The sequence below is a fragment of the Girardinichthys multiradiatus genome, chromosome 7 (assembly GCF_021462225.1).
Source record: "Girardinichthys multiradiatus isolate DD_20200921_A chromosome 7, DD_fGirMul_XY1, whole genome shotgun sequence".
Taxonomy (NCBI): domain Eukaryota; kingdom Metazoa; phylum Chordata; class Actinopteri; order Cyprinodontiformes; family Goodeidae; genus Girardinichthys; species Girardinichthys multiradiatus.
This window is the reverse complement of record NC_061800.1, coordinates 42,549,556-42,572,298: the sequence shown is the minus strand read 5'-3', so window position 1 is coordinate 42,572,298 and position 22,743 is coordinate 42,549,556. Positions and strand designations below refer to the sequence as shown.

The following is a 22,743-nucleotide window of genomic DNA, read 5'->3' as shown; positions in this document are numbered from 1 at the left end:
TCAACCCTGCAGCTATTCTACAGTAAAAGTCTTTAAATATCAGGAAACAGGCCACATTTACCAGGTTAACTGTTTATTAATCAGAGCTGAATGTGTTTTAGAGCAGAAAGTCTCTGTAAAAATGTCTCTAACTGATTAATAATAACTCCCGGTACTTTCTACAGCCATGTTTCAGTGTAAAAAGGAGGTCATCCTGTTAAAAGGAGTTTTTTTAATTTCCTTGGATTTAAAACAATCTTATTCTAGAAACATGCTTTCCTGTCGGATCACATCTAATAAATAATCCTGGTTAAAGGCTGGTTTCAGTGAGAACCTGTAGAGGTGATTTAAGGTCAGGGTTTGGCATCAAGTTGTCATAGTTTGGCAACGATAAGAAGGAAACATCAGTGTGTGGGTGTGCTGGACCTGCTGATCCGGTTTCTGGTGTTTATTGTTCTTTGTGTTTCCAGAGAACTCACTGGGAATCAAACCAGAACCTTACCTGAGGGGAAAATGCATTCATTTTCATACCGTGTAGGAAGAAATATATATCAGGATATCAGGAGCTGAAAGCTTAATGAACTTGAAGTAGAAATGAAATTAATTCAGTTTAAATCAGTTTATCTATAGAGCAACATCTGTGTTGCTCATAGATTTTCACTAGTTGATCTCACCATCATTTAATCTGTCATTCCTGTCCAGACTTGGTTGCTGACATTCCAACAGCGGCTCTGATCCAACCCGGAACATTGAAAACTGGTTCTACTGGGAGACCTTAGATTAATAGCAGAGTTAAACTTTAGTCTGCTTTCAGTTTGTCCAGAGAAACAGTTTCAGTGAATTATGAAGAAATCTTTTGTCAGGATTTGGTGTTTGTAAATATAGGAAGATGGAGCTGTTTGCTGTGGTTGTCTTCCTCCTCTACGGTAAGATCTTCTTCCTCTCTCCAAGCTAAAGTTTATTCAGCTGATGTTCTTTTCTCCTCTTCTTCACAGTCAGTAAAGTAATTACTAGTAAATACATTTACATACCAGTACTCAGCAATACTTTCAAATGTAGAACCTTGATTTCAGTAAGACAAATATGTAATTCTCCTCAGTTTATTGTGATTAATGTCATTATTTATGGTAAATAAAGAGTATCTTGATAGTACCTGAATTATGCAGATACATAAATGGCTTCCTTGTAGCATTATGTTCTTGTAGAAGCTTAACAACATATGATATCATGATTAAATTCAGACCTCTGCATACTGTAACAAATACAGGAATTAGTTTTGGCGTAGTCGGTGCAATACAGTACAAATTAAACAGTATAAACATATCTACAATATAATATAAATATATGTGTACAGTTTTAAGTGAGTGAGAGTAAATATAGAGCAGTATAAGATGCAAGAGCAATACAACAGTGCAGGTGATCATTGTGCAAGTAAAGCAGTGCAAGTAAAGCAGGAGTCCATGCTGAGCGTTAATGTAACGCATAGAGTTACAGGTTACAGGTGTCCTGTCAGCAAAAAAAAAAGGGGGGGGTGAAAGGGAGAGTGTCACGGTGGTTTCCGGGCTTTGTTAACCAGGCTGGTGGCAGATGGGAAAAAACTGTTCTTGTGGCGTGAAGTTTTGGTCCGGATGGACCGCAGCCTCCTGCCAGAGGGGAGAGTCTCAAAGAGTCTGTGACCGGGGTGGGAGGGATCAGCCAGAATCTTCCCTGCCCGCTTCAGGGTCCTGGAGGTGTACAGTTCCTGGAGCGACAGTAGACTGCAGCCAATCACCTTCTCAGCAGACCGAATGACACGCTGCAGCCTGCCCTTATCCTTGGCTGTAGCAGCGGCGTACCAGATGGTGATGGAGGAGGTGAGGATGGACTCAATGATGGCTGTGTAGAAGTGCACCATCATAGTCTTTGGCAGGTTGAATTTCTTCAGCTGCCGCAGGAAGAACATCCTCTGCTGGGCTTTCTTGATGAGGGAGCTGATGTTTGGCTCCCACTTGAGATCCTGGGAGATGATGGTTCCCAGGAAGCGGAAAGATTCCACAGTGTCAATTGTGGAGTCACAGAGGGTGATGAGGGCAGGTGGGGCTGGGTTCTGCCTGAAGTCCACAACCATCTCCACTGTCTTTAGAGCGTTGAGCTCAAGGTTGTTCTGGCTGCACCAGTCCAACAGATGGTCCACCTCCCATCTGTACGCGGACTCGTCACCATCAGAGATGAGTCCGATCAGGGTGGTGTCGTCCGCAAACTTCAGAAGCTTGACAGACTGGTGACTGGAGGTGCAGCTGTTGGTGTACAGAGAGAAGAGCAGAGGAGAGAGAACACAGCCTTGGGGGGAACCGGTGCTGATGGTCAGGGAGTCAGAGACGTGCTTCCCCAGCCTCATGCGCTGCTTCCTGTCAGACAGGAAGTCACTGATCCACCTGCAGGTGGAGTCAGGCACACTCAGCTGGGAGAGCTTCTCCTGTAGCAGAACTGGGACGATGGTGTTGAAGGCAGAGCTGAAATCCACAAACAGGATCCTGGCATAGGTTCCTGTGGAGTCCAGGTGCCGGAGGATGAAGTGAAGGGCTAGGTTGACTGCATCGTCTACAGACCTGTTGGCTCTGTAGGCAAACTGCAGGGGGTCCAGGAGGGGGTCGGTGATGTCTTTTAGGTGTGAGAGCACAAGGCGCTCAAAGGACTTCATCACCACAGAGGTCAGGGCGACGGGTCTGAAGTCATTAAGCCCTGTGGTCTTTGGCTTCTTGGGAACAGGGACGATGGTGGAGGACTTGAAGCAGGGTGGCACATGACATGTCTCCAGTGAGGTGTTAAAAATGTCTGTGAAGACTGGAGACAGCTGATCAGCGCAGTGCTTCAGGCTGGCTGGTGAGACAGAATCCGGACCAGCAGCTTTCCGGGGGTTCTGTCTCCTGAAGAGTTTGTTGACGTCCCTCTCCTGGATGGAAAGAGCCGTCCTCGGCGTGGGTAGGGGGCTGGTGGGGGGGAACTTCAGGGTGGGGGTTGGAGGTGCCAAGGCCCCTCTTGAGGTTGGAGAGATGGGGGTGGTGGATTGTGGCTGCAGCTGTTGGGGGGCGTCGTGGGGGATGGTTGCAGGACTCTCCCTTTGTCTTTCAAGGCGGCAGTAGAACTCGTTCAGGTTGTTGGCGAGGCGTCGGTCGTTGATGGAGTGGGGGGCTTTCGGCTTGTAGTTGGTGATTTGCTTGAGCCCTTTCCAGACAGACGCAGAGTCGTTGGCTGAGAACTGGTTTTGGAGCTTCTCAGAGTACAGTCGTTTGGCCTCTTTCACTGCCTTGCCAAACTTGTACTTTGCCTCTTTGTATATGTCTTTGTCCCCACTCCAGAAGGCCTCTTCCTTATCCAGTCTTAACCTTCTGAGTTTAGCTGTGAACCAGGGTTTGTCGTTGTTGTAACTCACCCTGGTGCATGATGGTACACAGCTGTCCTCACAGAAGCTGATGTAGGAAGTCACAGCCTCTGTGTACTCGTCCAGACTGTTGGTAGTAGTCCTGAACACATCCCAGTCTGTACAGCCTAAACACGCCTGGAGATTCTCCACAGCCTCACTGCTCCACTTCCTTGTCATCCTCACAACAGGTTTGCAGAGCTTTAGTTTCTGCCTGTATGCAGGAATCAGGTGGACCATGATGTGGTCGGATTGGCCCAGTGCAGCACGTGGGACGGCGTGATAAGCGTCTCTGATGGTGGTGTAACAGTGATCCAGAATGTTGTCCTCTCTGGTCGGACATTTTATAAACTGTCTATATTTGGGGAGTTCGTGGGTGAGATTACCTTTGTTAAAGTCGCCAACGACGATAACTAAGGAGTCCGGGTTGGTCCGCTCCACACTCAGTATCTGGTCGGCGAGCATGCGCTGTGCGACCTGCACGTTAGCTTGCGGCGGGATGTAAACACCGACCAGGATGAACGAAACGAACTCACGGGGGGAATAGAAAGGCTTACAGTTTATGATGAAGGATTCCAGGTCTGGAGAACAGTGCTGCTGAATCACTGTCATGTCGTTGCACCAACCACTGTTGAGGTAAAAACAGATTCCTCCACCTTTCGCTTTGCCGGAGAGTTCCGTGTCTCTGTCCACTCTGTAGAGCTGGAATCCTGCCAGATGCAGCGCAGAGTCCGGTATTAATCCACACAGCCACGTCTCCGTGAAGCACAAAACTGCCGATGAATAAAAGTCCCTGTTTTTCCCCAACAACAGTTGTAGTTCCTCAATTTTGTTGGGAAGTGAGCGCACGTTAGAGAGAAATATTCCAGGTAACGTGTTCGTAGTCCACGCTGGCGAAGACGTACCAGCACCCCAGCCCGTTTCCCTCTCTTCCGGCGTTTCACCGCGTGAACAAAGGTGAGCGCACCTTTGACCAGAATGTCCACAAATTCCAGAGCAGTAGTAAGATCCAAAATTCATTCTAAAACAGTTCTTACCCAAATATACTCTGAACCTTTCATGTCAGCGGTACCAGAAAGTCCCATCTTAGAACATATAACACAGAGGCATCAACAATGGTGATAACTGATACAAAGAAAGGCTTAATGAAGCCCAGCTGATTGCATGGAGCCGTTGACTTCAGACTCATTTATTTACATTAGCAGTTGGCAGGGTAAGTTTGTAAGGGTTTCCAATGTGGATGAAACAGGTAGTTCAAAGGACCCAAAATTTCAGCTGGACACAACTGATAAGATTCATTGAGATCTCTGGAAGGCATTTGGTAGGAAACCACCAGCAGTAGGAAACCACCAGCAGTAGGAAACCACCAGCAGTAGACACAGGAACCTCTGAGGACAGACAGATTGGTTAGTGACTGAACAGAGAACTGAGAATAATGTCAAACTCAGAAATAAAGCCACTAAACTTTTCAGAATCCGTGGGAGACTCAGGAAACTGAATTTCAGCTCCTCAGTGTGGTCGTCTGGTGACAGCAGGTTTGTGTCACACAGGTTCTCAGGTTTGCAAACCCAGTGAATGTTGGGAATGCTGTAGTCAGTAGACAGAAACAGGGTCAGAACCGGGAGGACAGAACCAGACGACAGGATCAAGGGAGAGGCTTGAATCGTTGGCCAGAAGCAAGGTTATGAACGGGGAGGCAGATTCAGGCAGACAACTCCAATGGTTAGGCAGAGGGCGGTAGTGGAGGCAAAAGCAACGTCTATGTCCAGAAATCAGAAGCCAAGAGAATATCCAAAGAGAGCAGAGCAGGGAAATCCAGGGGGCAAAAACAAGATCCGAATCAGGCAGGCAGGCAAGAACATTTACTGACACAAGGTTTTTGATAATCTGGTACTGGTTGTCTGATAGAGAGCTGTATATAAAGGCAGGAGCACAGGTGGAGCACATGAGGAGTAATTAGGGAGTTGGCTGGGAAGGAGCAGTTGAAACCAATCCTCCTAAAAGCTACAGCCAGAGCAGGCAGACAGAGTTGATGCAGACAACCAGTGCAGAATCATAACAGTGGTCCAAAACAGTCCATTACATCAGCACACGATGGACAATAACTCCTACAGCAATGCTGACTGAAGTCTCACTCAGTCAGCATTCGGACGTTTGGCAAATAGCTGCCATCGCCAGCAGCCCCAGCCTGCTGAACCATGAGAGAAAAACAAGAGAAACAAAAAATAAAGAAAGTAATACATTTTTATAGAGTACCACATTAACACATTAACATATTCTCTGCCTCTAGTTTCCTCAACTATAATATTATTCACATATGAAAAACTGTAGTGAGAGATAAACCTAAGCTGATGTGGTGAAATTTTGAAAGTGAGACTTTGTTGAATCATTTTCTGAAGTTTTTCCCTTTTCCTTCATAACTCTGCAAAATATGTAGGAATGCAGGTAATTCTGAGCCAGCTTGATTTATTAAATGGTCAATAGATAAATGTCTTTGATTTAAATGTATTTAATTTAACACAGATAATTAAAACCTTTGTTTATTTGTCCTTCCAGCCTCTCAGGACTCTTTGACTGTAGAAGTGGAGGTCCAGGAAGACACACAATCTGTGGTTCTGAGCTGCCAGTACAGCGGAGAATTATTAGAGACTTTCACAGTGAAATGGAGCCGCTTGGATCTCAAGCCCAATACTGTCCATCAGTGGCGAGGAGGAGATGATTTAGATGCACAAAATCAGCTTTTCAAGGGACGAACATCAATGAGACCTGATGTTCTAGACTCTGGAGACTTCAGCCTCACTTTGAAAGAACCCAAACTTTCTGACAGCGGAGATTACACCTGCAGCATCATTGATGAAAGAGAAGAAACGCTGTCGGACATCCAGCTGCATGTCAGAGGTCAGTTATCTTGGTGTAAATATATTCACACACACTATATTTTCATCATGCCTCCTGATTAATGAATTCAGGTGTTTTAATCACTTCCATGACCTCAGGTGTATAAAATCCAGCAGGTAGACATGGAGGCTGCTTCTACAGGCAGTGATCAGACAGTCCAAACCCACTATATGCATCTTTTAAAGCTGTGTAACCGTGGTCCAGTTCGTTCTAATCTCTAGTCGGCCAATTAACATGCTGTCTATATCGAGGTAGTTCATTAGATAGATTTATGCTGTTAAAATCCCCAAGAACAATGAAGTCTGGGTGTTTTTTCTCCCTGTCTGTTGTCAGGTCAGCGAGCTCTCTTTCTGCTTCTGAAGTTCAGGATGGAGGGATGTAAACTCTGACCAGAATGAATGAGGAGAACTCCCTCAGTAAATAAAAGGGTTTATAAAAAATTACTTTAGGTGAGGACTGCATGTCTTCAGTAGCAATGTGATATCAGTGCACCAGCCTTCGTTTATATAAAAGCATATCCCACCTCCCTGCTTTTCTCTGAGAAACACCCACAGAAGAGCAGAGAAGGAGCAGTTTGTCAGCTGGGTTAAGAAAGGAGCAGATGTTCTCCAGATGGATGGATGGGAGCAGAGCGCACAGGCCCCTCTGGCTGAGTTTGACGAGCTTTCCTGCTAGTTTACCTCGCCTGCATCTTCGGTAGATCCCATAGACGACTGCCGCGGTTCCAACCAGGATCTTTGAAAAAATCTCTGGTTCGATAAAGATCAGGGAGAAAATGCCCAGGGAGAAACTCCCTGATGCTTAAGAGCTGCTCTCTTGTGAAAGTGAAGCGGCAAGAAACGACACAAAAATACACAAAATACTAGCGAGCAAAGTACCGAGGCAACCATCATGGATCAAAGCTTATAGGTTCATAGGTCACTGAGAGCGTTCTCTCCTTTATTATGACATCTTGGTCATATTAAAGGACAAACTAGACAGGTGATCAATCAGGCCTGTAAGATTATTGGATGAAAACAGTTTTTACTCCAGAAATGATTTAACCAATCCCTGCATAAACCATCAGGTCAATAGAGACTCCTCTCCTCCTCGTTACTCATTGTTTCAGTTGTTGCCATCTGGTAGAAGACTTAAAGCACCATTAGCATTAAGAAACCATCAGAAATATTTTATTCCATTTGTAACTTTTTAAACAAGGAAATACTGAAAGAGTCTAAGTCCTTTTAATCTGACAAACGAGCTTCATTATAGCATTTATTCTAATTTATTGATTATGACTATATGTGAATATTTGGATTTATATTCTTAACTTATTTATTTTATCCATGTTCTTCATTTAGGATTATTTCTCTGGTCTTTTCTTGCTTGATGCTAAAGAGAAATTTCAATTTTATGTATATTTATTAGACAATAAAGACCTGACATTATATATTACCTTTATGTTTATATATTGATTTTGTTTTTGTAGTAAATTACCGTAAAACAGATTTGTTGTCAATCAACACTATAAATAACTAGAACTTAACTGAGTTCTTAAAATGCAATAATTGGGACAAAATCTGGTTCTAATTATGTAAATTCTGACTATATACCTTTTCTTTTTTTTACAATTTAAAGCTTAATTTCAAGTTACTTCATGAAGAAGGCCTCTAAAAAGCAAAAGCCCCAAAAAATGCTTTGCATCATTTATATTGAGAATATTGCTACTAAAAGTTTTCACAATGTTTAAAAACTTTGCTAATGTTTAAATCTGAGATATGTTAACATAATTCTGCAAACATTAACATTTTTCAGACAAAAATGAAACAGTGTGTCTGAGATCTAACTGGTCTTTATGTTTTTCTATAGAAAAAAGTCCAACATGGGCCACATTTCTCCTGGTTCTCCTGGTTCTGCTGGTTCTGCTGGGTCTTGTTTTTCATGTCTGCATTATACGTGGTAAGGTTAATGTCAAAAATAATGTATGTATACAACAGAGAGCAATAAAAACCGTATAACCTCCCAACACCCAACCATGCTGCCCTTTCACCTTAACACCTATATAGATTTCCCCCCACAGCACCACCAATGGTAGAGTGAAATACAAGTCAGAGGGTCAGTCCACATATAAACCAAACAGCGCCAACAATTTACTCTTATGTGTTCTATCCAGTCAGTGTCTGTGTTTTAAGTTTGTGTTTTTGTTTATTTCTCCTGTTCTGGTCCTTAGTTTACCCTTAGTTCTGTGTTTTTGACTTGTTAATTGGTTTCTCTTCCTCTGTCTCAATGCAGTCTGACCCACACCTGTTCCTAGTTCCCCTGATTACCTGGTCCTCTCTGTTCATTGGTTCTCCCTGCATTTCCTGTTTGTATTCAAGTTCCTTAGTTGTCTTTGTTTCCCGTTGTGTCCTGGTCGTACTCTTCTTTGCTCCTGGTAGTACCTGGTCCTGTATCTGAGTCAGTTGAAATAAAGTTTTTGATTGGGCTTTTTTTCATTTAACACTTAATTTCAAGTTATTTCATGAAGGAGGCCTCTAAAAAGCAAAACTTTCCCACGTCCATATTAAGAACATTATTACTAAAACTTTTCACAATCTTCAAAGACAACTGTATTCTAGTTTTAAAGGAAACTCTGAGATATGTTAACATAATTCTGCAAACTATTGCATTTTTCAGTCAAAAATAAAATGGCATGTGTGTCTAAAATCTAACTGATCTGTTTTTCTCCAGGAATTGTTTCAACTTGGATCACAGTTGTTCTGTTTCTGCTGGTTCTGCTGGCTGTTCTTGCTGTTTCTGGTGGCCTTTTGGTTCATTTCCGTCATCATTTCATGTCAGGTAAGTTCCTTTTTACCGCCGTATCAATGCTGATTTCTTACTGGTTTGGTGAGTTTTCCTTAGACAGACTGTCATCATTTCAGACAGTGAACCATGAGCTGAAGCAGAAAGGTGAAGGAAGCTTCAGGGTTGCCATGGTTTCATGGTCAACAACTGAACCCACATTAACCCCAGTTTACCTTTGTGGGTGAATGAAAACTCAGATAATGTACAAATTCATGATGGAAAGTACTGTAGTATTACGGTAGTGGCTTAAAGTATCTAGTGACACGGCACAAAAAACCATAGCGTATTTCTCTGTAGATTTGCGAGGTCGAAGCTTCGCACGCTGCCAACCAGCTACCAAATATTTGGATGGAGATGAGACTAAACATGTATATAAAGACGTTCAGTAGACGTTGTAGATTCTGGACTTTAGTCTTTCTTAGAACGACAGGAGTATTAATCAAGTAGCCCTGAGAGATTTGGGGTTCAGCTGGTTTCCTGGATGGTTTAAGGATGAATGGAGAAGCCTGTCGTGGTGCCACACCTTTCTCTCGACGTCTTGAAGGAATGGACTCTGCTGTTAGTGTGTGTCAGGATCCTGGCAGCCAAGTTTTGGATCACCTGTAGACAGGCCACCAGTCAGTCAATTATTCAAATTGGTTACAAAGTTTTTCCATCTAAGGAAACCCAGCAGATTGCATCGAGTCAGTTACTCGCAGCAATCACTCCTCCTGGGTGAGCATGTAGAGACAGAGGAGAAGAAAGCTCCCCTTTAACAGGAAGAAACCTCCAGCTGAACCAGAACCAGGCTCAACCGACTGGGGTTTGAGAGAACAGACAGAAGCATTGATACAGGAGTACTTTCTATGTGAAAAAGTAAAAAAGTAAAACATTATTGGTAGTAGCTCCTTTAGTGGCTTCATCTAGGAGAGAAAGACAGCTAAGCAGATGAACTATGAGCCAGTTTTCAAGTCTAGAGGATGAAAGAGAGCACATAGATAGCTAACTACAGAGATAGCTCACGATAAACTAAGCCACTCTAACTATAAGCTTTATCAAAAAGGAAAATTTTAAGCCTAGCCTTAAAAGTAGACACGGACTAAAACTGGGAGCTGGTTCCACAGGAGAGGAGCCTGATAACTAAAGGATCTGCCTCCCATTCTACTTCTAGAGACTCTAGGAACCACCAGTAAACCTGCAGTCTGAGAACGAAGTGCTCTGTTAGGAACATATGGACCAATCAGATCTCTGATGTATGATGGAGCTAGATCATTAAGGGCTTTATATGTGGGGAGGAGAATTTTAAATTCTATTCTGGATTTAACAGGGAGCCAATGAAGGGAAGCTAAAATAGGAGAAATATGATCTCTCTTTTTAATTTTCATCAGAACTCTTGCTGCAGCATTTTGAATCAGCTGAAGGCTTTTAACTGCATTTTGTAGACATCCTGATAGTAAAGAATTACAATAGTCCAGCCTTGAAGTAACAAATGCATGGACCAGTTTTTCAGCGTCACTCCTGGACAGGATATTTCTAATTTTGGTAATGTTCCGGAGATGAAAGAAGGAAATCCTAGAAACCTGTTTAATATGGGATTTAAATGTCCTGGTCAAAAATAACACCAAGGTTCTTTACTTTATTACCGGAGGTCAATTCAATGCCATCCAGGTTAATTGATTTACTCAGTAGTTTCTATTTCAAAGACTTCTCTGGGACTGATGTCAGCAATAAAATCCAAAGTCATCCTGGAGATGATCTACAGTCGTCTGCCAACAAATATTGTGGGAGCGTGACGAGGTGGGAACATGCCTGGTCTCTGAGAGAGCACATGGGAGAAGCTGAAAGTGTTTCAGCAGCCAGAAAGAGAAGATATCACTATGGAGGAATATGTTTCTTACCTCCCCTGCAAAGAAACGTTTAATGACTTCATATAAAGAGCTTGAGACTCGCTGATTAATGCAGCCTAGAGCGTTGCTGGGTGGCCTCTTCCTGGTCAGCATGAAGGTAGGGGCTCTGACCCCCTTCAAAACAGGAGTGACGATGAACCGATTTTAAGGGCTAGGGGTGAAGTAACACAGGAAAACATGTCAATAATGCTGGGAGTGTATGCAGTATTATAATATGCAGTCCTTAAATGAGAACGGCATAAACAAATCCTATTAAGAGGAGCAGGATCATCGCAAAGTTAAAACAAGAGCAAACTGGTATTGCTTTCTTGCAAGAAACACATTTATCAAATGCAGAACATGAGAAATTGAAGAAAATGGATTTTAAAAACTTCTATATTGTTTCACACAGATCCACTAAGAAAAGAGGAGTGGCCATTATTATATCTAACACTATCAGTGTTTATCCTACTGCAGAGCATAAAGATAAAGAGGGTAGATTTATCTTGTTAACAGGGAAACTGGAGCAGGAAGACGTCACTTTATCTAAAATCTATGCACCCTCTACTAGTCGTAATATATTTTTTAAGGAGGTATTTAGCTTTATTGCTGCAAAAGTAAATAGTACATGTAAAGGTGCAGGTGATTTTTAATTTACTTCACACAACTATAGGTTATTTTGTTATTAGACACACATTTTTTTCCCTAAGGATATACCTTGACATAACATATGTCCTCAGGGACAAAAACAAATTGTGTGTCTACTAACAAAAGATCCTAAAGACTAAAATGTATACAAACCCAATAAACTTTATTGACACAACTATCTGAGAGCGGAGAAGGACTCACTTTAAAAACAAGTTCACAAAACCTTGCAAGAATTGGGACTTATATATATATGGAGATATATGGAGATATATGGAGATATATGGAGATATATGGAGATATCTGCATGAATATGATGGAGAATTCAGCTTTTACTCAGGTTGGCATAATATTCACTCTAGAATCAATTATTTCTTTAAATTCAGGAAGGATCTTCACAGAGTAATAGAGCAGAGATACCTCTCTGATCACTCTGGATTAACTATGAAGATTAATTTAATTAATAGTCCTAAAAATACTTTATGGAGGCTTAACACAGGTTTATTAAATAGTACCTCATTTAAAATGGAAATAGTCACAGAACTCAAACCTACATATAGAACTAAATGATAATGGAGCAGTTAGTCCTACAATCTTATGGGATGCAGCAAAGCATAGAGGTAAAATTATAGCTAAATGTGCTACTAGAGAAAATAAACTATTAGGTCTACAGGAAGAACAAAAAAGACTGGAGCAGCTGCAGTATAAAAATAAAAACCCCTCTGGAACAAATGAGACCTGCTAAACAGAAGATTCACAAAATTCTAAGTGAGAAAATAAAAACAAATCCTCACTTAGAGGGGGGCTTTGGGTCATGGACTTACTCCAAATAACTTCAACAATTCAACTTTAAACTCCTTGCTGATTTAGGATCAGCTGGTCAAAAACACAGTTCAGCACCAGCTTTCAATAAAACCTTGCATGCAACGTACAGTTAAACACATTGAACTAAAACAGTGGTGACCCTAGATCGCCTTACTTCTAACCTACTTCATCCTGCCCAGACTATCAGAAAGGTAACAAAAGAAACAAATTTACTTGGTGCTGTTTTTCTGGGACAGCATTATAGGTATACAGTGTAGTGGAAAAAAATCATATTTACCAAAGAAGGAGATCAATGATCATCACTCAATCAGCTTTATTAATTTAGCCTCATAAGGGAGACAGATTTCCAGAATCAGACGCTTTACTGAAATGAGCCGAATCTGTTCTGTCCAGACAAAGGGGAAACGTGTACTTATATCAGCATTGTAAAATCCCAATGCAGCCCCCCTCTAATAAGAGCAGAGGTGAGACATTGAATTAATTCCCTCCTAGACGTCTCGGCTCCTCTGTGATAAACATTCCCCCTTTAGCTTGTAAATACAGTGGAGATGACCAGCAGGAGGGAGCAGGAAGGAAGGTGGAAGCCATTGTCAGGTCAGACAGATCATCACCTCAGAAGGACAAAAGCATTTTAAATTTTGCTATCACTGAGTTTTTCCCTTTTCCTTCATAACTGCAAAATATGTAGGAATGCAGGGAACTGAGCCAGTTTGATAATTAGAGAATTAAATGATGAATAGATAAATGTCTTTGATTTGAATGTATCTAATTTAACAAACTAAAATAAAACATGTATTTTGTTTATTTGTCCTTCCAGCCTCTCAGGACTCTTTGACTGCGACGGTGGGGGTCTATAAGGGGGTCCAATCTGTGGTGCTGCCCTGCCAGTACAGCAAAGAATTATTAGAGCTTGTCACAGTGAAATGGAGCCGCTTGGATCTCAATCCCAATATTGTCCATCTACGTAGAGAAGGAGACGACAAACTTGCACAAAATCAGCTTTTCAGAGGAAGAACATCATTGATACTCGATGCTCAAGACTCTGGTGACTTCAGCCTCACTCTGAGAGAACCACAACCTTCTGACATCGGAAACTACGTCTGCAGCATGATTGGTGATAAAGAAGAAATACTGTCAGACGTTCAGCTACAGGTCAGAGGTCAGTTACCTTGGTGTATACATACCCTCTATGTGCAAGTATTGGGTCACACCCTCCAATTATTGAATCCAGGTGTCATAAAACAATAATACATAGAGAACATCTTCTCTCTGTGAAGCTCAGTTCTTCCTTCTTTGTTCAGCAAGTCTCACAACAACAAATGAAAATCCAACAAGAAGGAAATGAAACATTTTCCAGTATTCCAGGTTCCTCCATCTGATTATTGAATTCAGGTGTTTCAATCACTTCCATGACCACAGGTGTATAAATCCAGCAGGTAGACATGCAGGCTGCTTCTACAAACATCAGTGATAGAATGGATCGCTGTCAGAAGGTTAGTAAATTACAGCATCATGATAGTCATGAAATATCCTCACTAGTAAATATTCCACAGTTAACTGTTAGTTATATTATAACAAAGTGGAAGACAGGCAGCAACTGAGCCACGAATCGATACGTCACATAAAACCACAGAGCGAGGTCAGCAGATGCTGAAGGTGAGGAAACATAATGCAGGTGATAACTGTGGTGGTGTCATCATGATAGGTTGGTAATGAAAACAGCAGAGAAAAGCCTTTGTGTCCAGGACTAAGAGAACAGAAGGACCATGAGAACCTTCAAACTGAAGCAGCAACATGAACAAATAAAACTGATTCAGGAAACAAGGATAAAAAGGATAAAACAAAAGAACAATATGTGCAGATGTATTTATAGAGTTTGTAAAGAATGTAAAAGTTCTGTTAACAGGTTAACAGTTTAAATGTTCAACAGAACAAGTTAGGAGTTTTAACATGGATGGTTGGAGGAATTCATCATTGGGATTTCTTTAGGATTCCTCATTTTTGATGGTTTCCAGTTCAGATGTTTGAGTCTCTGGCTGAAGATCTGAGCATGAAAAGGTTCTGCTGGACCTGAGAGTGATCAGGAGGAAGCTGGTTCTACAGTTTATTCATCCTGAAGTGATGTTAGAGCTGCTTTAACAAGCTGCTGAACATGTTGGAAACCTGTTTTCATTTAGTTATGTTGTAGTTTGTGAAAATTAAAGTAATGCAGGTCACTAATTTAAATACTTGAGTAAAATTAGGATAACAGACTTTCTTTCCAGTTCCACCCAAATTAAACTTTTAAAAGCCCAAGACAACGACACATGATGACCCTGGTTTATAGGTCATTTACTGAGAGCGTTCTCTCCTTAATATAACATCTTGGTACGGTAACAAACTAAACAGGTGATCAATCAGGCCAATAATATTATTGGTTTAAAACAGCTCTTATATCCCAGCATAAACCATCAAGGCAAGACCAGTTTATTTATAAAGAACATTTCAGTAACAAGACAATTCAAAGTACTTTACAAAAAACATAAGAAAGTACATTGCAGTGGCATGATAAAGTTAAAAAAAGGAAAATAAAGAAAAGAAAAGTTGCACTACAAGCTAAAATTAATGAATGCACTCAATGCTTTTAGGCCCATATTTTCTTAACATAAAATCAAGCATTTCAATTCAATTCCGTTTATTTATATAGCGCCAATTCACAACACATGTTGTCTCAAGGCACTTCACAACAGTCAGGTTCATACATTCCAATTAATCCTAACCATTGAACAGTGCAGTCAGATTCAGTTATTTATTCAAATTGGATAAAACGTTTTTCTGTCTAAGGAAACCCAGCAGATTGCATCGAGTCAGAGATTTGTAGCATTCCCTCCTCCTGGATGAGCATGTAGAGACAGTGGACACTGGCGTTGACTTTGCAGCAATCCCTCATACTGAGCATGCATGTAGTGACGGTGGAGAGGAAAAACTCCCTTTTAACAGGAAGAAACCTCCAGCAGAACCAGGCTCAGTGTGAGCGGCCATCTGCCACGACCGACTGGGGGTTTGAGAGAACAGAGCAGAGACACAAAAAGAACAAATAAGCACTGATCCAGGAGTACTTTCTATGGGAAGGAAAAGTAAATGTTAATGGATGTAGCTCCTTTAGTCGTTTCACCTAGAAAGAAAGAACAGATAAACTCTGAGCCAGTTTTCAAGGTTAGAGTCTGAAAAAGAGCACATAGAGTTAGTCACAGTAGAAGCTCATTCAGTCGCCATGTCTAGGAGAGAGAAAGGGTTAAACACTAAAAGACAGGGCCATGTGGATCATCGGTAGAGGGTGAGCATTAAGTTGTTGCCAGTAGAAGCTTGGACGATGCCCCTCTCCAGAAAGGTGTCACAGGTAGACACAGAGTCAGGCCAGGTGTAGCTTCTAGGAAGAGAATAGAGAGAACATGAAGTTAAAAGCTGAAATAACAGCAAATAGTGCAAAATTGGAGAGTAGTGTGAGAATGTAGCGAAGAGAGTGAAAGTGGTCATTATGTCCTCCAGCAGCCTAAGCCTATAGCAGCATAACTACAGAGATAGCTCAGGTCAGGTTAAAAAAGGTCAAAATTATCCACTTCTTCACAGGTTCACACCTCCCAGACAGATTGTTGTAGAAATTTGAAAACTTCCATGATTGTTCAACAAGGCCTGCTGATTCACACGGTGCATGAATCAAATCAATAGCCCTTATAGTTTCCGAGTTATTAGATGTTGTTCGAGAGCATGTTCAGGCATTTTTGTGTTTTTCTCCTTTTTTCCCTTTTCTTTTCACCTAGTGTTGTGTCTTTATTATTATATTTTCAACAGAAAAGGATTGATATTCTCGTTCTCCTCTCTGTTCTGATAAAAATGGTCCAAGAATGACGTTGATAGCCCTTACGGTTTCCGAGTTGTGGGCAGTAGTTCGGGAGGCCATGATATCAGTAATAAAAAAGTAGAAATAAACACGACGTGTTGGAAAACAGTGTTTGGTGGCTGGTTGATGTCTGTCAGGTTAAAGTGAACATGACACAAGTTGGAAAAGACAAACAACACGAAACTGTGCAAAGAAAACTCACAAGACCAGGTTCATTTTGTATTTATTTATTTTTTCTAGGAGCTGTTGATTAAAAATAAAGTAACAACATTAACATGATTACGTTTCGTCGTTTTACCGACAAATTGATCAGAAACGCTGTGAAGACGGTCGGATCCGCCCTATGGCAAGCCAACTGTGCCACAAAACGCCACTTTTACCACGCGTCTGTTTAAAAGGTCGCGCAAAAAACGCTGTTTTATAAGTCAGAACGCCGTAAAAAACCGCGTAAATACCATCAAAACGCTGTTTTTTACGGCGTTTAAAGAGCACCACAGAACGCTGTAAAAAACGGCGTTTTTCTGGTCACTGAACGCCGCTTTTTACGCGCGACGGCGTTCAATGTCCCGAGAAAACGCCGTTTTTTACGGCGTAAAAAGTGTCACAGAACGCCGTAAAAAACTGTGTTTTCTCAAATTAAGCAAAGCTCTGCCCACACTCTTCTTATCCAGTAAATTTAAACTCCAGCCATCCAATAAGAGAAGTAGAACTGCAGACCCCACTAATTCATAACAGATCAACTGATGTTTCTTTCTGATAAATGTCATATATTCTGCAGCACTCAGTGTCAGTGTTTGCTTCTGTAATTATCTCAATATTAATTTTAATGTCTTTAAAGTCAAAAGAAGAGAAAATAAACACAATAACTGTCTGAAACAAGTGAAGATCGAGATGCAATTTTGAAATCCGAGTTGTAGCTGTAATACTATTCTCCTCCACCAGATGGCATCGCACGGGAGCTAGTCTACAGAAACGCGATCTGTGGACATTTGGTGGTTGTAATGTTATTAAATACAGAAAAATTAATCTTGTATTCCGTGTGTTGAGTACAATGTATGCCACTGTTGTATTCTTTTGAGTTGGCACTACTTTGTAGAGTGGAAGGTTACACACTATTGTAAAAGGTAATAAAGGCGGAGCCTCCCCGTGTTCGAGTCTCAGTGCGTGTTCGAACCAGAAGGGGGCAGTGTGGCTACCATTTTCAACAACAGAAAATGTCTCCTGTGTTTTATGTATCGGAGTAAGTTAGACACCTGAGAAGATGTCTACACAAGCTGCAGATGATGGGGAAGACTCTGTAGCTCCAAGGGTGAATAATGAGAGACCCGCTGCAAGAGAGTCAACACCGTGTTTGCTGTTATTTTTCTATGAACAATTACTAGAAATATTCTTAATCTATGAGTTGGCATAAATAAGAACCCTAAAATAGAAATTCTCTATCACATTATTTTGTTTTTTATACAACTCAGAAAAGATCCTAATAAAATGATCAATACAACTATCTGATGTTCAATAACACAACAATTTTTTCCATTTTTACTAAAATAATGACCAATTTCCATATCTCATTAATGTAATTATCATGTTACATATTTTCAATCAAAGCAAGACAGCCCAAAAAGGCATAATCCTGCAGTTCCTTCTGCGTGTCACAGTCCTAAATAATTATCCAGGCGCTCTTTATCTTTACTCATACATGTCTCTCAAAGTGCAAATACAATACTACAGTACAGACATCTTTCCATCTACACATTTATTCCCTCACTTGTACATTAAGTAGGCCTATTCTGTTTTTGGTTGGTTATAATCTGGTTAAATACAGGAAAAGAAACGTGTGTTGTGTTATTATTTTTCTATAAACAACTTTAGAAATATAAAGTTTTTTTATTTTGCCTTTTTTTATTACCCACTGTTTATTTCTATGATTTATTTGTGTATTTTCATTCATTTCATTTTAGAACGGTAGCCTGCAGCATGTGGGAACAGGCTGAGGCTGAGCAGGATATCTAGGCTGAAGTTAGCTGTAAAACACTAAATACTGACTCTGTAAGGTCTAAATTAAAGATACAGCTAATCAATAATATTCACCCAGTAAAACATGAGGTAGAGGTTGACTCAGTTTTTTCAGAGTCACAATGAGGGACAGAGAACAGAGGGACTTTCACCTGAGCTACTGGTCCAGATAACAATAGAAAACCCTCTCTGCAAGCTTACCTGGGTTTGCATCATAACATCAAAATGATCTGGTTTTATAATTCAGTCAAAATCAAAGCATTTACACCTAAAGTAGCTGACCCCATAAAAGGTCTTTCAGATCACATCATTTTCTTGCTACACTCCTGTTCTACATGCAGACTGAGAACCGTGTTGCTCAACAAAAATATAAGACATCTACTGGTGTCAGATTTAGTTGAATGTAAAACTAATATTTGTAATATGCTACAAAAATATTTTTGTCTGAGTGTCTCCTCACAGACACTGTATGTGTAAATGTATTCTGAAATCATAATTGGTTGAAATACAAATACACTATCGGCCAAACGTGTTACGGTTTACTTGATATAGGACCCCAGAATGCAGACTAGAAGGCAGCATGACGGTAAATGCAAAAGATTTAATAACAAAAAACTCACTACGCCGAGAAGGACTCATATCCTGCAGTGCCAGGCGTGTCCCCCTACTTAAGCCAATACATGTCCAGGCCCGTCTGAAGTTTACCAGAGAGCATATGGATGATCCAGAGAAGGACTGGGAGAATATCATGTGCTCAGATGAAAGCAAAATATAACTTTTTGGCACAAACTCAACTTGTCGCGTTTGGAGGAAGAATACTGAGTTGGATCCTAAGAACACCATACCTACTGTGAAGCGTGGGGGTGGAAACATCAAGCTTTGGGGTTGTTTTTCTGCAAGGGGGAAAGGATGACTGATCCGTGTTAAGGAAAGAATGAACGGTAGATGTCTGTACTGTAGTATTGTATTTGCACTTTGAGAGACATGTATGAGTAAAGATAAAGAGCGCCTGGATAATTATTTAGCACTGTGACACGCAGAAGGAACTGCAGGTTTATGCCTTTTTGGGCTGTCTTGCTTTCATTGAAAATATGTAACATGATAACTACATTAATGAGATATGGAAATTGGTCATTATATTAGTAAAAATGTAAAAAATAGTTGTGTTATTGAACATCAGATAGTTGTATTGATCATTTTATTAGGACCTTTTCTGAGTTGTATAAAAAACTAAATAATGAGATAGAGAATTTCTATTTTAGGGTTCTTATTCATGCCAACTAATAGATTAAGAATATTTCTAGTAATTGTTCATAGAAAAATAACAGCAAACACGAAATACAAGATAAATTTTTCTGTATTTAATAACATTACAACCACCAAATGTCCACAGATCGCGTTTCTGTAGACTAGCTCCCGTGCGATGCCATCTGGTGGAGGAGAATAGTATTACAGCTACAACTCGGATTTCAAAATTGCATCTGGATCTTCACTTGTTTCAGAAGGTTATTGTGTTTATTTTCTCTTCTTTTGACTTTAAAGACATTAAAATTAATATTGAGATAATTACAGAAGCAAACACTGACACTGAGTGCTGCAGAATATATGACATTTATCAGAAAGAAACATCAGTTGATCTGTTATGAATTAGTGGGGTCTGCAGTTCTACTTCTCTTATTGGATGGCTGGAGTTTAAATTTACTGGATAAGAAGAGTGTGGGCAGAGAATTGCTTAATTTGAGAAAACACCGTTTTTTACAGCGTTCTGTGACACTTTTTACGCCGTAAAAAACGGCGTTTTCTCGGGACATTGAACGCCGTCGCGCGTAAAAAGCGGCGTTCAGTGACCAGAAAAACGCCGTTTTTTACAGCGTTCTGTGGTGCTCTTTAAACGCCGTAAAAAACGGCGTTTTGATGGGATTTTCGCCGTATTTTACTGCGTTCTGACTTATTAAACGGCGTTTTTTGCGTTACCTTTTAACCAGACGCGTGGTAAAAGTGGCGTATTGTGACACAGTTGGCTTGCCATACCTCTCTGGCTGCAGTGCGCGCTCCCGACACAGGGGGAACAGAATATTTCAGGGGAACAGAATTTCACACAACACCTGTTAACCAATCCAGCGAATCCGCCATTTTGTTTCTCGCAGTATTCTTGTAGTTCAAGTTGAAGGACGCCGAAGCAGCAAGCGGTTAAATCTAAATGTTCTGTTGTTGGATGTATTAACCCACACCAGTCATTACACCGTCCTCCTGGATCAGAACCTCTTCGGAGTTCCTGGTTAAATGTATTTTTCATGGAAACGTGTCGACATCCGTGGAGAAAATCCTCTTCGTTTGTGTGAAGGAGTGTTTCAGCAACCTCGGCCAGAATGAAGGAGGATTAGCCGAAAGACTCCGTCTGTCTGAGGGTCAGTTTCTTCTGTCTATGGAAGCGACGGACAGAGCAAAGAGGTTAGCTGCAGATAACGGTAAAATGACAGCTAGCTTGATTGTTGAGGTGTTGATAGAACTGACTGGCTGTTGTTCTGATAGCTCAGCTTCGTGCCTCCTGTTAATGTTAGCGCTGTTTGCTCGCTTTTAGCTCCTTAAGGACATCACCTTATTGTGTTTTTAATTAATAATATTAAATGAACAGTTTTACAGTCTGTTTAGTTGCCCTTTTTGTCTTGAGAAACACACGATCCAAATGCTTTCAGTGATGTTCTTGATGCTAGCGTTAGCTAACTCGTTAACTATGTTGGGCTCTTTGTTTAAAAGTTGTATTCATTCACTTTGTGGTAAAATTAACATTTTAAAAGGTATCTTACATGTAGTTTGTGTAAAAATATTGTCAGTAACATTAGTAATGGATTACAGCTTTTGTTTCTACTGTGAATTCCTGAACGTTTCTCTGCTATTGTTGAATAATTGACATTTTTCATGTAGTCTACTAGAGCAGAGGTGTTGAAAGTCAGTCCTCACCAGGTCCTGATGTTTCTCTGCTTTAACACCTGATTTAGATGATTGCTGCTCAGCAAAAGCCTGTTAATCAACCATCGTTGTTTGTTGCATTTGATAGCTTACAGCTACAGTATTAGTTTTAGTGATGTTGTTCTCATGCATTAGTAAACGTAGCACATTGTTGGTGCAATGATTTTCTATATACTTCTTGTTTTTTACACATTTGCTGATATTTATGGAGGGAAAGTAAAGTAATGGATTCTTGTTTGGCTCTGCAGCCTGGAGGAGGTCGGGGTTGAAGTTCATCATTTGCATTTAAAGAGACGGCAACAAAACGAGGTCAAAAAGAAGCTTAAAAAATGAGTAAAAATGAACCTGAGGAGCTAAAATCAAACCAAAACGATGCAGTTCCACTTTATACAAACCACATCTGAATGATTTAAATAAGAAAAGGATGGATTTAAAAGCAGGATTTGTCCCCTTTTAAAGATTTTAGTTGCACTGTCCTTAAAAAATGTTTTTCTTATAATCTCTCTTTCGCTAATTGAGTTAATAGAAAAGCTGCTATCAAAGTAACAGAAAAGTGGTCAGATATGGAAACATTAGTTACAAATTTAAAATGTTCAGATCCTTACTGATGATTAAGTCCAAAATGTGTCCCCTTTTGTGTGTTGACAGTTTCAGGTGTTTAATCAAACCCACATTTTTAAGTTTATCACATAGTTCTTTTGCCTCTTTGTCTTCAGGTTGTCAACATGGATGTTAAAGTCTCCCACAACGATTAAACAGTCATAATCAACACATATCACAGATAGAAGGTCATTGAAATCATTGAAAACGTTTGATTTGGATTTTGAAGGCCTGTAAAGATTCAGGAACATAGATCCAGCAGGGACCTTTACCTGGACAGCCAGATATTCAAAGAGTCAAATCTGCCCAGGAACACCTTCTTCCACTTTAGTGAATCATGAAACAAGGTGGGCAGCCTCCTCCTCTCCTCTGCTTCCTGGTCTGGTTATTTAGAGGCGTTGATTCTATCAGTCTCACTATTTTCATGTAACCATGTTTCTGTTGAAAACATAAAATCAAGATTATGCTCAGTAATTAAATCATTGATTAAAAATTATTTTCCTGACAAAGATCTAATGTTTAATAGAACCAGTTTAAGTGACTTAGTGGCTGGTAATATTTCTCTGGCAAGATGAACTCGACAAGGAATAGATTTTAGGTTTTATTTCTGTCTATTGTTTCTTATCTTATCTTTTTTTCCTGCTACGTATTAAAACAGAGATATTGCAGCATTCTGCCATCGGAGCCCAAGCTTTTCCTGGAGATAATCACTGCTGGTAGTCTTATCACCTGGACCCTTGACATCTCACAGAGATGTTTCTGGGGTCTGGGGGAAGGAGGTTTGGGCTCCTCTGTTGGGTCTAGGGGGGTCCATTTGTCTTGTTGGAGTCTGAGGAGGTTCTATT

The 22,743-nt window shown here is 40.6% G+C and overlaps 1 protein-coding gene across 2 annotated transcripts in view; it reads left to right on the top strand.

The window, feature by feature from the left end:
• The first annotated feature begins 769 nt into the window (after window positions 1-769).
• Window positions 770-22,743, top strand: part of LOC124871635 — a 26,648-nt gene continuing 4,674 nt past the window's right edge. For both annotated transcript variants that reach the window (XM_047371096.1, XM_047371095.1), the window contains exons 1-5: window positions 770-905; window positions 5,936-6,277; window positions 8,126-8,215; window positions 8,987-9,094; window positions 13,253-13,594. In XM_047371096.1, coding sequence (XP_047227052.1) covers window positions 869-905; window positions 5,936-6,277; window positions 8,126-8,215; window positions 8,987-9,094; window positions 13,253-13,594 — 919 coding nt within the window. In that variant the 5' untranslated portion in view covers window positions 770-868. The remainder of the gene's footprint in view (window positions 906-5,935; window positions 6,278-8,125; window positions 8,216-8,986; window positions 9,095-13,252; window positions 13,595-22,743) is intronic.